The following is a 15,982-nucleotide window of genomic DNA, read 5'->3' as shown; positions in this document are numbered from 1 at the left end:
TACATACAAGGAGCCAAAATGTGAATTCTAGCTGTCTGAAAAAAAAAATATGACTAGCCTTAAATGTGTTTTAGAACAATCCCAACTCAGTATGTCTGCATCACTCAAAATTATGATCTCTATATATGTTTAACCATATTATGAGAAAGGATTTTTTTTTTCCCTAGGGTAAGAGTTATTTATTTAAGCTGTCCCAATCACAAGCAAAATGATAAAAGGTCAGCATATTTTCATTTTGTGATACAAGTGAACAAGGTCCTCTATAATTTTCTGTTCCACATACAAAGAAAAGGATGGTCCAACTGCTACTGTGGTCCCCCAGTGCTTGATCAGTATGGTCCAAGTTTTCTTTACTCCTCCTCATACCTAGTTGGGAGAGGGCTGACATATGGTTTCCATCCCCCATGGGAAGGACTTGGTCTGGATGTGGAGGTGGGGGTAGGGGACAAATTCAGGACAAATTCACATGGCTCATGATGCTCCTGAGACTTCAGCATGCTCACTACCACCTTGGGGAGTACCATGAAGTAGATCAGAGTCCTCCACAAGCAGTCAAGCCCTCCTCACTGTGGGCACTGCTGGAGAGCCACTGCCTTGCCACAACATGGACCAGGCCCAGCTGCACCAGCAACCAACCACTTGCTGTTACAGCCATTTTCCCAAAAGAAATTTTTTAATTGAATAGGTGGTAAATATAATAAGATAAGAGAATTGACAAAGTGTTAACTGAAGTCACAACCCAGGATACCTGTTTTCTTTACCATTAACATGCCATAACACAGTATATTAAAAAAAAATTAATATAAGAAAAGTCCCACTATTCAAGATAGTGCCTTGGGTTAAGGGTCTCCTTCTTAATGGCCATAAACAGAGGAAAAAATGCTCTTAAGTCAGTCCCATCTGGCCTTGTTGACATAGGTAAAGGTATTCTCTGAGTCTTGTTTGTCCTTCATTGCTGAAGAAGACCATGCCATCAGAGAAATGATGACATGACTTGCACTTGACTTTGTTTTGAGTGAGGGAGGGCTGTGCAGATCACCAGCCTCACTTCTCCTCCAGAGCCATCTGAATCCAGTGACCAGATATTCATCAGGATGACTGGAGATGACCCAGGATGCACTGGGAGACCAAGGCCCTTTAGGCCAAGGTCTTTGCAGGTACTCACTTAAGGTGAGGTAAAAGCCCATTCATTGAATAGGCCTGTTTAAGAAGTAGCCAGGGCATGGTCCCTTTAATGAGGCCAAGAAAAAGAAAGACATCAGGCTGGGAAGGAAACAATAGTTACTACTGATAATCACTCTAAAGCTAGGAGGGTCCAGAGGATCCCTTAGGCAGGGGCCCATTGGCATCCCAGCTTCAGAGTACAGGAGGTTTAAGGTTTTGGGAAAGGACAGAACAAAGGGACAACTGTTAGGTCCAGGCTTTTCTGGTTGAATAGTTCAGATAGGGCCCTTACTGAGGTTCAAATGATATTAAATGATTATCAATACAAAAAGACTGTAGTAAGATCTGGAGGGGTCAAGCAGTGGCCAATAGCTTGGGGTAATTGGGAGGTAACTGAGATGAGATCTAGGTGGAATTAAGGAATGGTGAAATATCCTAGGCTAGGGACAGGTGCAGACATGAGGGACAAAGCAAAAGAGAAGTTACAAGGATTATACTAAGATGGACTGAGTGCCTCAGGTAAACTTAGTTCAGGGGTTTTGGGGTCCTAGGCATGAATCCTATCTCCCATCAATTTGACTAGACCATAGAGTTCCAGCACAGAGTATTGTAAAATAAGTTTGGAAAAATAGTTAGGGGCCAAGTTGTAAAGGACTTTAAATGTCAGAGTAACTTATGTCATCCTACAGGTGAATAGACAGACATAAGAGTTTGTTGAATAGGGGAATGAAAGAGTTGAAATTAAGTAATATTGCTTTGGCAATTTGGAGGAGGAAGAGACTTGGAAGACATTAGAGCCCAGGTTGGAGATCTGGGGTATATTCATAATTAGGGGTATGATCTGGATGATTATGCAGGAAAGGAATCCAAAAAGTCATCAGAGAGGTAGGAAGAAAACCAGGAGAGAGCAGAGTTTAAAAAACCATGGAGGAAAGATAATTCTGGAAGAGAATGTTGGTTAACAGCATCAAATGCAGCAGAGAGTCTAAGAAGGATGACAGCTGAGAAAAGACAGTCAGATCTGTTAATTAAGAAATCACTGGTAACTTTGGAGAACAGTTTCAGTTAAGCAAATGAGGACAGAAGCCAGATTGCAAAGGGAGGAGGAGTGAATGAGAGGAAAGAAAATGGAGGCTAAGACTTATGCTGAGAAATGGAGTAGGGATGGTTTGAAGAGATGGTAGGATCTAGTTGGGTTTTTTTAAGAATGAGAAAACTTGAGCTAAGTGGAGAAGGAACCAGTAAATAGGGAGAATTTAAAAATTAGAGAGTTTGAGGATACAATCTGCTGGAAAAGATGAAAGGGATGGAATCCCATATGTAGAAGTATTGGCCTTGACAAAAAGAAGGGTTACCTCATTATCAGAGGCTGGAGGAAAGGAACACTGAGTGAGGGTTGATGTCAAGAAGTTGGGAGATGAAGCGAAGGGGAGAAGAGGGAACTCAAGGTCTCAAACTTCCTCAGAAAAATAAGAAGTGAGGTCCTCAATTTGAGAAGGTGGATGGAAGAGAAGATGTGGGACCTAAGGAAATAAAAAGTAAGGTAAGAGCAGGGTTATTGGAGCCAGCTTATACCAGTTCATTTGAACTCATTGATACATTGTCATTGTGAGCTGAAATTGTACCTTAGAATGTGGCAAACTACAAATCGGGGCTTGATTGATTGTCTGGTTTTCTATACCAGAGAGGTCACACAGGAAGCTAAAGGTGGATAGTCTGCCCACAACACTCCTCAGCGCAGCCTGAACCACATTAAAATGTAATTGGGAAACATTTAACATAAATAAAAATCCAACAGAACCTAGATAACACTGCTGTGTGGCTTTCTGGGTCAATATCCAGTGGGATGGATCCTAATATACACATTAGTGACCCTGTGGCAATTTGTGCTTGATATCACTTGATTTAAGAAGATAATGGAGAAAATGTTGATGGTGCTGATTAAATTTCAAAGTGGTCTCGAGTACTTTTTGTTTTGGAGAGCCGGTGGTTAAACATTTACCAGCAGGTCTCTGAACAGGGAGTCGATCAGGGAGCAAAGGAGAGGGTCCAGCTGAGATCAGATAACGTTAATGTGCAGGATACACATTCAGCCTGGTTAAATGACTTCTTCCAACACCACGCGGCAGAATGCGAGGAGGAGAACAGCAGGTGGACGGCGGGTTTGGTGATGAAGGAGCAGGGCAAGGGCCAGGAGAGGGGGCACCACACAACTGGTGCGGAGCTGCACCAGCAGGTTCTGAAATGAGAAGGAAGGGGAGAAGGGATCCTAGGTCTGGTGACCTTGGAAGGGACGCTAGAGGTCAAGGGATCCTAGGTCTGGTGACCTTGGGAGGGACGCTAGAGGTCAAGGGATCCTAGGTCTGGTGACCTTGGGAGGGACGCTAGAAGTCAAGGGATCCTAGGTCGTCTGGTGACCTTGGGAGGGACGCTAGAAGTCAAGGGATCCTAGGTCGTCTGGTGACCTTGGGAGGGACGCTAGAGGTCATCTCCACGCGTGAAGGCACGCGTGTTACAGGCAGGGAAGTGGGGCTCCAGAGACGTGCAGGGACTCCCCCAGGTCACGGTGACTAGACCCGGACAGCGCGGCAGGCCACCTGGGTTCAAACACCTTCTCACACCTGGCTGGCTGCCGACCCCGGGGCACGTCGCTTCACTTCCGGGTCAGTCTCCTCACCTGCAAGGGGAGAGCCGGCCCCAAGGACCTCCAAGGCCCCTCCAGCTCGAGAGCTATCTCTTTGTGTTCCTGCGATCCATCGGAAAGCTGGGGGCCAGGAGCCGGCAGAGTGCAGGGACTGAGAATGGGGGGAGCGGGACCCCGCGGGGTAAGCGCTGGGCTCGCGCGGGCTGATTTCAGCAACTCTAGGTCACCCATGCCCAGGAGCCAAGCTCGCTCTCCTGGGACCCAGCGCACGTGCCACTAAATCTCCCTGGAGGCCCCGCCCCTTCCGCCGGCCCCGCCCCTTCCCACCAGCCTTCGCTCTCGCTCTCATCTACTACGCCACGTCTCCGAGATCTGAGCCTGCGCACGTCGTCCCCCTCCTGGCCCTACCCTTCCCTGGTCCAGAGCAGGGCACGTGACCGCGCACGTGACTTCCTGGGCTGGCCAAGATGGCGGCCTCCAGCGTGGCTCCCGTCCTGCTGGCCCTGGCTTTGGGGTTCCTGCTGCTGGTGTGGCGGGCGCGGCGGCGGCCTCGGGTCCGCAGCGTGTGCGTGGTGGTGGTCGGGGACGTGGGCCGCAGTCCCCGGATGCAGTACCACGCGCTGTCCCTGGCCCGGCGCGGCTTCGACGTGACCCTGCTGGGATACAGCGGTGAGCGCTCGGGGTCCTGGGGGCCCGACTTGGGGAAACCCCGGGGCCTTTTCGCTCCTCCCCCTCCCCTGAGGCACTGGGGCCCCGAGGTCCTCTGGTCCCAAGACCTGCTTCAGACTGGCCCCCCGCCCCATCTGCACCCCCGATGGCCCACTGCGGACTCCCGTCGCTCCCCGCGCGGATTCTCCTGGTGCGTTTGGTGTAATCGGGGCGGTTTTGTCCGCGTGGGGCTCCCCGAGGGCAGAGGCCCGTGCTGTGGTCTGAATGCTGGGCGTCGTGGAGGCTGACCCCTGAGCCTCCCCGCCCACAGCGCGGCCACGGGGAGCCAATGCCCACTCCGGCCCTCCGCCCTAAAGGGCTTCTCTAGTGGGGAAATGACGTGGGCCACGGGTAACGACCATCCACGGCAGAAACACGCGTCATTCCAGACCAGACAGGAGGAGGTTGGGGTCCCCAGGATACGGGGTTCATTGCTGGGCGTGGGGCAGGTCAGCGGGAAGCCTTCGTGGAGGAGGTGGCGGTTGTGCCGGGTGTTGGAGGCGGCGAAGAATGCTGACAGGTGGAAATGGAGTCAGGTGGGGGGGAGGGGCAGAACCTGTTACAGGTGTGGGAAACCCTGCATCAAGGCGGAGCGTCCCGTTCTGGGTGGTCCTGGAGCGTGTGGAGGCAGGGCAGCTGGCTGGGGAGCTCTTGGAATACCAAGGAATGTCTTCCAGTTACGTGGGTTTGTGATCTCATGGATCCCAGTGCAGATGACAGCCCCTCTGAGCCTTCTCATCTTGTCTGACTAGCTCACATGTTCCTGGGCATGCTCAGCAAGGGCTCAGCCCAATGTTCTGGGGACCTTTCTCTAGTTCTCTAGACCTTGGGTAAATCACATGGGGCAGCATGGTGTCGTGGATAGAGAGCTGGCCTGGAAGCCAGGAAGATTTGATTTGGTTTTTTTCCAAGGCCCACTTTTTAAACATGCTGCTGTGTGACTGACTTCTCAGAGCTTTAGGCAACAAAGGGACTGGAAGTTGCTGAAAAGTTGCATACCTGCATTGGTAGAGGGAATTTCCTCAACTGGGAGCTCCCTGTATACCAATGAAATCACATGTCCAGTCCCCCATCCCTGAGTATTTGTTGACCTGCTACATGCCAGTCCCTGTGGTAGGTGCTGGCAGTATGAAAGCAAAAATTTACTTAGTGTGGCAACACTGGGAATACAAAGGTAAAAACACAAACCCTGCCCTCAAGCAACTCCCATTCTGATGGTGGAGAAACAGGTGAAAAATTGTGCATATAAGATACGTACTGTGTAAATGAAAGGAGAAGGAAGGCACTGGCAATGGGGAGGAGTGAGTGAGGCATCCTAAGGTAGGTGGGACTTGAACTGAGTCAGGAAGGAAGTCTTGAAGGCAGATGTGATGAGGGAAGATCATTCCAGACACGAGGCATGGATAAATAAATAAAAGGTGTGGAGTCTAGAGATGGAATGTCAGTGCAGGGAACAACAAAGAGGCTGGTGTCCTTAGACTGTGGAGTATGTGGAAGGAGTAAAATGTAAGGAAATTGGAATGGTAAGAAGGGTCCAGAGCTTTCAAAGAGACAATTTTATGTTTAATCCTAGAGGTCATAAAGAACTACTGGAGAGAGAGAGAGAGAGAGAGAGAGAGAGAGAGAGAGAGAGAGAGAGAGAGAGAGAGAGTGTGTGTGTGTGTGTGTGTGTGTGTGTGTGTGAGTGAAATGGTCAGACCTCTACTTTAGGAAAAGGACTTTAGCAGCTGAGTGGAGAATACATTGGGATAGGAAGACACTTAAGGCGCAGAGACCAACCAGAGGATTGTTACAACAGTACAGATGTTAGGTTATGTGAGATTCCACCGTGATGGTGTCTGAGTGAATAGAGAGAAGAGAATGAATCCAAGAAGGTTGCACAGGTGATTGTGTGGAAGTAAGTATGAGTGAGGAGTTGAGGATGCCATCTAGGGGAGAAGAGGGAGCTCTAAGTGAATGGCCTCCATTTTTTCAGTAAGCGCGAGGCAGGGTCCTCAGCTCAGAGCGATAGGGGGATGGAGGGCAGTAGGTGGCATGAGGAGGGATGAAAAGATTTGTAATAGCTGCTGTGATGAGTGGAGTAGCACTTGATTAGAGAGGTGTAAAAGGATTGCTTTGTATAATGAGGGTCCAGGTGGGATATGTAACGTAAAATTGTGGTAAACCCAGTCAGCATAGTTTCATTATTTGCCCTAGTTCCATTCAGCAGCACGTTAAAAGAGCAAAGACGGTGGTTGGTAGGAATAATCTGAGGTTGGGGTTTGGGAATCCTGATAGCTGATAGGACACGGGGTGCAGGGATTTGGGTGTATAGTATAGTGTTGAGCTGGTTCACCTAGGAATGAGTATAGGGAAGGGAGGAGATGTGGTGACCTGGGAAAGAACTGAGGGTGGAGGGATTAGAGGTCATACTGAGAATGAAAAATAAGATTAGGGGTCTAAGGCAGAGGGTGAGATGGAATGATGAGTATTATCAAAAAGAATTTCAGAGTTCATGATCCTGGAAATACCACACCTGTGAGTGATGACGATCCAAAATTTGGCCATCCCTGTGTGCAGCTGAAGTGGAGTGGGAGGAATAGGCCATGGAAATTGAGAGGTGATCTCAATCCTTAAGGATCTTGCATTTTCTTTGGCAAAATGGGGAGGGAACAATTTGTATATAGAAAATTAAGTATGAAATCTGTACAAAGTAATTCCCAGCATGTGCCCTGTGCTTTGCTTATTGTTGTTTTCAGTACGTTACTGGAATACCTTCTTTTTCTGGCCTATATCTCTCTGATGATATCAACACTGCTTCTGCTGGGCATTTCTTCCTTGGTGATATGTTGCAGCCATGTGCAAACCTGCCATGTGCCTCTTGGTTGCCTTTTGTGTCACCTGCTACGTAAATTTTAAGGAAATGAGTGATTCACCATGACTTATGGTCATATTGGGTCACTGGAATAATATTGATGTTAATGACATGGACCTTTTTTCAGGGAGAAGTTGGTTTCTCAAAGGCAATTTGTTCTTGCTTAACTAATTCTCTTTTTCCTGCTCAGTTCTGAGTCTAGTTCCTTGTCCGTCTGCATGTAGTGTTTTTCTAAAATATATGGACTAATGGACCAATTCCAAGGGGTGTCCTAACTTCAAATCAGAGTTGGGACAATAGTCAGACTTTTTTTTCCTTCATGTATGGTTGGGCTGAATTCTTTTGAGTGATCATTTATCTTATTTAGTTGTCTCTACAGTGCTGAACAAACCCCACTTCTGTTTGGATTTAGTGCTGTAAGCTCTTGGAGGACAGGGACTTCATTTTTGTCTTAGTGTCTCCAGCATTGGCACATAGTAGACCCTCAATAATTGCTTGTTGTCTGATTGAGCATTCTCCATGGCAGTAACAAATATTTTTGTTGAATATATATGTCTCTACTTTAGGCTTTTTAAAACTTTAATCAAGGTTACTTAGCGTAGGTATTTCTGTTGGGATATCTTTCAAGGAATCTTGCATGACTTTAACTTGTGCGTGAGCAGCCTTCTTGTTGGAGGAGAGCCTTTTGCTCTGTTCAGTCAAATGGTGCGCAACCACTAGATTCATTTTGGCCTTATAGTCTCTGTACCTTTTGGACTACTGTGTGCATATGCAGATATATGTGGGAAAGAATTCATTAGGCTCTGAACTGGGGTGATAGTATTAGGGGTGGAAAGGAAGGATAGTTGCAGGAGAAAGTTTAAAGAGAAGATTGAAAAAATTTGACAGTTAAGGACAATTGAGGAAGTCTGAAGAGTAAAGAATGACTGAATTTTAAGTTTGGGTAACTAAAAGAAAGCTAGTACTATAAGCTGAATTGGGGAATCAGATGGAAGGACTTTTTTTGGAGGCAAGATGATGAATTTGTATTTGGATATGTTGAATTGGAGGTGTTGATAGCACATACAGGCGGATGTGTCAGGCAGTTAGAAACGCTGGCCTGAAGTTTAGAGGAGTGTTAGGCTTAGGCTGAGCCTGGAGATATGTGCATGCTCTCCTTATTGGACTTGACTATGATCTCTCTTTCAGGCTCCAAACCTCATGATGAACTCCTAAGCAATAAGAGAATTCATATTTTGCACATGCCTGAAGTCAATCGAATCTCAGGTGAAATTTGTTCATTTTTTTACTTTTCCTTTTTTAGAGAGGTGGTAGAGTAAAAATGCTAGGAGAACCAGTTACATTTGATTCTTACAACTGTTCTTTGACTTTCAGTTGGTCCCCGTGTGTTTCAGTATGTGATAAAAGTTATCATCCAGGCGATATATCTTCTGTATGACTTGCTTTTAAAGGCTCCTCCAGTGGATTACATTTTACTACAGGTAGGTCTTAGTTCTTTATATGAAAAGCTAATTTTACAGCACTTGCCAACAATGATTTGGGTGTCAAAGGATTATATTTGTGTGGCAACCTTTTGCTTCCTTCCTATTTTGTGCTTTTCAGTTCTTTGCAACATTATCAGTGGGACTGCTTAATGATTAAGGAGTGTGCTTCCTCCTGGTTGTTGGATATTTAAGCCCATGAGTATGAAAGTGACCCCTTCCTAGTGGTGATTGGGGTACATAATAATCCTCATGAGCTACCACTAAATCTCTTAGCTCTTGATGCTCTTTCCTCTGTTATTTCTGCCCTACCATCTTGGCAAGTTTATTCCCTCCCTTGAAGACTGTAGGTGGCCAGGAGGATGAGCTCTGGGACCCATGCATCTTCTCTATAAAGTTCAACACTAGGAGAGATTTGGGGAATTTTTCTGTTTATTCACAGTAGCTGTTGTTAGGGCAGCCCATTACCTGGTCATGGGATCAGTTTAAAATGGGTTTGGCTTATGTGCAAGCCCTGCCTTTGGTTTTCTTATCCTGCACGTCAAAGTTTCTTGCTTTTGATTTTACTTTTTGTCTTTCACAGAATCCGCCTGGCCTGCCCAGCATTGCTGTGTGCTGGGTTGTGTGTTGTCTCCGTGGGAGCAAGCTGATCATTGACTGGCATAACTATGGCTATACCATGTTGGGTCTGACACATGGCTTTGCCCACCCTCTTGTACAGCTGGCTAAGTGGTGAGGGGGACAGAAGGATCTGAGGATTGGATTTGGATGAAAGGCGATAAGCATGACACAGCTGAAGGATGACTAAGGAAGGAGCATTAGTGCATGGCAAAGTCAGCTTGTTATGTTGCTTTGGCTCTGGAGGAGGGTTAAATGAGGAATCAAAAAATCCATTATACTAGAGCCCGAGAACAGTATCTGCACAGACCTGGACTGCTTCCCACTAGTGATCTGGATAAGGCATTATCTTGGCATTCAATGCCCAGTGCCCTGGGATGGTTAATTACAAAGCTTGAATGCTTCGTCACTGGCTGACCATAAGTAGTCACAGCAGTGATGGATTGGGCCCTGGTATAGGAGTGTGTGACAGATATGTCTTTCCCAGGTATGAAAAGCTCTGTGGCCGCCTGTCAGATCTGAACTTGTGTGTGACCAATGCAATGAAAGAAGATCTTGCAAAGAATTGGAATATAAGGTATACTAGACAGACAATTAGGATTGGAAGGAGAAGGAGGAAAGTTTCACCATATGGGGAACTATGTGCTTGGGAATGTTTGCAAAGGATTTTGAAAACACCAGGCACAAGGGTATGTTTACTAGCTATATTAGTCTGCAGAAGGAGCAGAGTAAGTAAAACCTTTCTTTATCCCTTCAGATGGTTCAATTTATCTTGAAACATCTCTGGAAGTTTCTCTGAAAGATTCTGAGCTCTGACTGCTCCTGGGTAGGAAAGAAAAAGGGAATGTAATTTTCTTGGGCTCTAAGCCTGCTTTCATGGTCTTTATACTTACCTGGGCCTTCCCAGCTTCCTACTTCCTGGTCTTCTCTCTAGAACTTCTCAATGATCTTCTTGCAGAGCTGTGACCGTTTATGACAAGCCAGCCTCGTTTTTTACCAGCACTCCCCTAGAGACACAACATCAGCTGTTCATGAAACTGGGCCACACCTACTCCCCATTCAGAGCAAGGTATGCCTCCTGTGCCCAGGTAGTTAGGTCATTCTTTCACCTGAGCCTTTGCCACAGTTTAAGAGAATTCAGATAAGACATTTCTCCCCCTTATCTTTGGAGCTTTTGATGACAAGAAAGTCTGTTGGTGTATGTCACTTGGGAGGTCTCTTAAGGATAAATAAGACTCTTGTTGACTAGAGTTCCTGGCCCAGGACCTCTGTGGGGAAGTGCTCTGGTTACAATGATACAGGGAGGTGAAACACACTGGTTTCTCAGGGACTCTATCCACATCAAGCAGATATTGGTCTGGTCTTTAGCCTTTGGTGATGTTCTTATCTCTGCCTCTGTTTAGCACAGAACCATTGGACCCAGCCATTGAGAGATCTGCATTCACTGAGCTCAATCCTAGGAGCAGGAAGGTGACACAACTTGATGGGCGGCCAGCGTTGCTGGTCAGCAGCACGAGCTGGACAGGTCTTGAGGTCTCTTTGAATGGGCACCTTGGGCATTACAGCATTGTCTCTAAGGGCCTGCTGTACTGAGGACTTTTTTTTAGGGAGGAGGGGGAGGGCTACTTATTTTACTACTTCATGCTTGAGCATAAGTCATACTGTAGTTCCTGGGATCGCTGGGTTTGGGTTGGGGAGGGGCGCTGCACTGTATTCAGGAGCACAAGAGCAATATCCTTTCAGGGCTGCAGCCCGGACTGCTGCCTAAGGCATAGTGAGGGAAGTGGCATTAAGAAAGAGACCCCACTGGTTAAAGGCTGTTTTTGTTTCTTATTTCAGAAGATGAGGATTTCTCCATCTTGCTGAAAGCTTTAGAAAGTAGGTGTGTTTCTGTGGTCATGGGTATCTCTTTTGTCTAAGACTATTAGAATAAAGCTGTTCCTGGTTCCCTTTGCATCACATTGCTCTTGGGTAGTGGTTGTTGAAGACTAGGTGGGTGACTCAGTCAGGTGTGGACAAAGTTGCCCCTCTCTTTGTCTTATTGAGCAACTTGGCCCTGGACCTATGACATTACCTCAAAGATGAGAATCCCAGAAGTCAAACATCTTGAGCCACAGGCTCAAAATCAAGTAAATATTGTGTTCCTCTCCTTCAGTGTATCTGATCCAATGTGATTTAATGCATGTGATCTAAGCACTCATGGTCGGGACACCTCACCATGGTTGGTCAGGGTTGGCATTTTAGTTTCTTGCCTTTGGAACCTGACTTTAATCTTTCTCTACTGACACATTCTCTTTGCTTTTATCTGAACAAAGGGGCCCCATTGCTCTCTTTTGGGAAGGTTTCCTCAAAACCCAGCTTTTTTCTGTAAGATCTCCTTTTTAAGTTCTTGCTCCTCCTCAGGAAAGAGCAGACTTAAGGGGTGAAGGAACAGGACTACTTCCTGGCATTTAGGTTTCCTCTGAACTGTGGTTTCCTTTCAGTGGTTGGGAGGAGTAATGTTTCATCCACCTCTTTTCACTTCAAATACCTGATTATCCTTCTTGATTTTTTAGGGTTCGAAGAGTGGATCATTGATGGAGCAAATCTCCCATCTCTAGTCTGTGTGATAACAGGTGCCTTATGTTTCTATGTGTCTTCATTCCTGGGCATGTCAGTCAAGCAATATTTAAAATTACATAAGAGACATACAGGGAAACTGTTTTGGATGCTATTTCAAAAAGTTCATCTTGGGGGTATTTAAAAGGGATCAGTTGTTTGCTTGGTGAAATTCCTGACCAATCTGTAACCTGACTCCTTTTTGACTGATGGTAGTGAGATGGGGAAAAGAGGAGGTTGGCTTGACTAGTGAGTCTACTACCTGTTAAATGTCTTCAGGTTCTTTGGACTTTTGATCTTATTTACAAATGGGAGCAAGAAAGGATCCTGACTTGGAATGCTAAATTGAGGCCAAGAGAGTAATAAGTTTCCATGAAAGGGAGTGCTTATTTCCAATGTAGGATTACTAAATGAGGGTTGAAGTTTGCTCAAGTTTTGGAATATGTTTGCAAGGAACAGAGAGAGATTGAAGAACAATAACTGTGTTTTCCTGTTCACCAAAGGGAAAGGACCTCTTAAAGAGTATTATGGCCAAATCATCAGCCAGATGTGCCTCAAGCACATTCAGATCTGCACACCGTGGTTGGAAGCTGAAGATTATCCTTTGCTTCTGGGTAAGATCAACCTATGGAGAATAGACTTGTCCTCTAAATGGAATGACAGAGATTATGGACTTGGAAGTCACCAAGCAAAGGGCTAACAGATATAGCAAGAATTTGTTGAGTGAGAGTTAATAGACCCTTTTTAAAAGTTTTGGGAAGGGGTACCTGAGGCGTCATTCAGTACCAGATGAGAATCTGTATGTTGAGACTTACTTGTCTCCTGTGTCCTACATTCCCAGAAATCCCTCTGCAGTCTGCCAGTAAAAGAGTGTGTTCTCTCTTCTCCCTGATTCTTCCACTCATTCATTCTTGTCTGAAGGGCTGGGTCTGGCATAGTAGGATTTTACTCCTATACTTATTTTTAGCACTCAATTCTCTGTCACCTGACTTCCAAGAAAATTCAAGTTATCTGTTTTGGCCATACATCTATGAGGGATTGATTTATTAATTAAATAATGCTTAGCATCTTTTCTTAGAGAAATGGAAATAGACAGAAATCTATCTTGCCATTGAAAAAGCCTTTCTCTTTAGTAGAGATCCTTTAAATTATTTTATTCCTTTGTAAATTTCAGTTTCCTATAGTCTGTGCTTATCAGATTGTTGTTTTAATGGCTTTTACGAATACTCCCTTTGGGATCCTTTTAAACAAAGTGGCTGGAGATTTTGCTACTTTAACCCACATCTCAGTTGTTATCCTGCAGAACCAGTAGTTCTTGTCGGTAGAGCCCCTTTAGGATTGTTTTATAGACTGATTTGTCCTTAAACTGTTTCCTTTTTCCCTAATTTGGCAGGATCAGCAGATCTTGGTGTCTGCCTCCACAAATCCTCCAGTGGCTTGGATCTTCCTATGAAGGTGGTGGATATGTTTGGATGCTGCTTACCAGTTTGTGCGATAAATTTTCATTGGTATTGATTTTAGAATTTGTATGTTGTAAAGCAAGGGGGAAGGGTTTGTGAAAGTTACGTAGTACAGTACCAGAACCATTTCTGTGGACTTAGAGGTGAATTGAACTCCAGATGCAGTCTAAGACTGTTACTGTTTTACAGGCAGTGTACCCTGTGTAGTGTGTAATCACCAAAGTGGCTGATCCTGTCTTTGAGGATTGGCTTTTACCTCTATTTATCATATCTGTAGTATAATGAAGAAATAAAAAGGATTTTTCTTATACTGTTTGCCCTGGGAAATAGAAGATCATTACAGGGTGGTGCAGTGATCCTTTGTTTCTTCTTCCAAGCCTGGTTTCAGTTCTTTCCCGATTCCTTTTTGCAGTTTACATGAACTTGTGAAACATGAAGAAAATGGCATGGTCTTTATGGACTCTGAGGAGCTTGCAGATCAGCTGAAGGTAGATGTTGGGCTTGGACTCTTCTACTCCATTGCATTCTACCCTCATCGTCATCTTGTCTAGTGTCACTTGCTGATAGTGTCCTGGGGGGGCATGATAAAAGAAAGCTAGGTTTCTGGGGTCTCACTGCCTGCTGGAGAAGGGAGGAGAGGCTGATAATAGGCACAGTGTGGGGGGGCCCCTCATCTTTTGTTTCTCTTTTGCAGATACTCTTCTCAGAATTTTCCAGTCCTGATAACAGACTGAACCAGTTCAGAAAAAACCTTAAGGAATCAAAGCAGCTTCGCTGGGATGAGAGTTGGGAGCGGACTGTGTTTCCTTTGTTTACTCACACTTGAGGGGTTTGGCCAAAGACTTGAATTCAGTAAACCTCTTTTAAGTAAAAACTTACTGTGTGCAAGACAACATGCTAAGGTGCTATAGATAAAAATGAAAAATTTAGATTCTCGTCCTTACGTAATAGGTTGTTTTACAGAGCAAAGAAACATATCCGTGAACTAGAAAATTATTAAATATATGGGAGAGGTAAAAGAATGTCTTGAGATTCAGAGAGGAACTAATTCTTGTGGAGGGGATTATGAAAAGCTTTATGGAAGAAATACTATCTGAACGAGGCTATGGAAAATAACAATACCTTCCATTCAGTGTAACACTTCAGTTGCCCAAAGGCAAAGCTACAGTTAGCAAGATAAAACATATTCAGAGCCTGAACCAGAGGAGTAGGAATGGAAAGGAGGTGATTGATATTTTGGGAAGTAAAGGGATTATTTCAGAGATGACTGATGTTTTAAGGTAGAAAAGACAGTAAGGCTGTTCATTTACAGAGGGAAAACAGGAGGAAGAATAGGTTTTTGGGGGGAACACAAGTTTAGTTTTATTCATTAAAAATTGTTTTTATTAACAGTCATTTATTTTCTCTTCCTCTCATCCTTCTCTATAAACAAAATCAGTTTTAAAAAACCCCCATAACAAATCCACATAGCCAAGCAAAATAAATTGTTGCAAAAAAATTAAGCCTTATTGGGTGTCTCAAGACCATCAGCTTGTTGTTAGAGGTGGGCAGCATGCTTCATCATGGTCGGCCTGCTGGAAATCTGTCATCACGTTGATGGGAGCTGCTTTTATGATGGTGTTATATAAATTCTAGTCCCACTCATTTTAAGTCTGTGTCACTTGATACGGGTCTTTACTGTTTTTTCTGAAATATCCATTTTATTACCTTTCATGGTGCAATAATACTCTGTTCCATTCACATATCATAATTGATTTAGTTTTTCCCCAATTGATGGACACCCCCTTATTTTCTGATTTTTTGCTAATATAAAAAAAGTTAGCATAAATATTTTTGCAGATAGAGCACATGACTTGGAGTCAGGAAGACCTGAGTTCAAATCTCACTTCAAACATTTACTAGCTGTGTCATCCTAAGCAAGTTACTTAATCACCGACTCAGTTTTCTTATCCGTAAGAATAATAGCACTTCCTTTCCAAGGTTGTTGTGAGGATCAAATGAGGTAAGATTTACAAAGTGCTTTGCAGTCCTTAAAGCACTGTGTAGTAGCTAAATAGATGGAGGGCTCAGGTTGGAGGTAGAAAGACCTGGGTTCAGATTCTGCCTCAGACCCTCCCTTAGTTAGGTGGCCCTCAGTCACTTAATCTCTGTGCCTCAGTTTCCTCATCTGTAAAAATGATGGTAAGGTTTTTATGGGTTGTTATGAAGTTGAAAGAATTTAACTTTGCAAACTTCAAAGCACTATAGAAATCCTAACTGTTATCGTTAGCTGTAATTTCTTTGATGTCTTTAGGGTATAAGTTTAGTTTTAGAGTTGTTGACTTTGAACTGCTTTCCAGGAAGCTGTTGGAAATTTGGTTCCAGGAGGCTTGAAGACATGGGATTGTAGATTAGGGAATCTTTGTAGAGGTGATAGCTGAAGTTGTGAGTGTATGATTCGAGTGTGAGCAGAGAA

At 44.7% G+C, this 15,982-nt stretch overlaps 1 protein-coding gene and 1 long non-coding RNA gene across 6 annotated transcripts; one reads left to right on the top strand and one right to left on the bottom strand.

Annotated features, from left to right (window-relative positions):
- Positions 1-1,373: 1,373 nt before the first annotated feature.
- Positions 1,374-4,155, bottom strand: LOC140503982 (uncharacterized). Its single transcript, XR_011966929.1, has 2 exons — positions 3,842-4,155; positions 1,374-3,403 (listed from the first exon to the last, which is right to left on the bottom strand). It is a non-coding gene; the product is annotated as an uncharacterized lncRNA (long non-coding RNA).
- ALG1 (ALG1 chitobiosyldiphosphodolichol beta-mannosyltransferase) lies at positions 4,137-14,922 on the top strand. Of its 5 annotated transcripts, none has more exons than XM_072608232.1 (13): positions 4,137-4,477; positions 8,559-8,636; positions 8,745-8,851; positions 9,435-9,583; positions 9,957-10,046; positions 10,428-10,538; positions 10,873-10,994; positions 11,309-11,347; positions 12,025-12,084; positions 12,571-12,681; positions 13,461-13,575; positions 13,940-14,015; positions 14,222-14,922. In XM_072608232.1, exons 1-13 carry the CDS (start codon positions 4,276-4,278, stop codon positions 14,351-14,353), a joined length of 1,392 nt encoding a protein of 463 aa, XP_072464333.1. In that variant the 5' UTR covers positions 4,137-4,275; the 3' UTR covers positions 14,354-14,922. The 5 variants fall into 5 exon arrangements, with proteins under 5 accessions (XP_072464333.1, XP_072464365.1, XP_072464347.1 ...); XM_072608264.1 differs by having other exon boundaries at positions 4,421-4,667; XM_072608246.1 differs by lacking the exon at positions 4,137-4,477 and adding an exon at positions 4,665-4,920.
- The last annotated feature ends 1,060 nt before the right edge of the window (positions 14,923-15,982 follow it).

The sequence above is a fragment of the Notamacropus eugenii genome, chromosome 1 (assembly GCF_028372415.1).
Source record: "Notamacropus eugenii isolate mMacEug1 chromosome 1, mMacEug1.pri_v2, whole genome shotgun sequence".
In the NCBI taxonomy this organism is placed as follows: domain Eukaryota; kingdom Metazoa; phylum Chordata; class Mammalia; order Diprotodontia; family Macropodidae; genus Notamacropus; species Notamacropus eugenii.
This window is presented reverse-complemented; position numbering and strand designations above follow the sequence as displayed.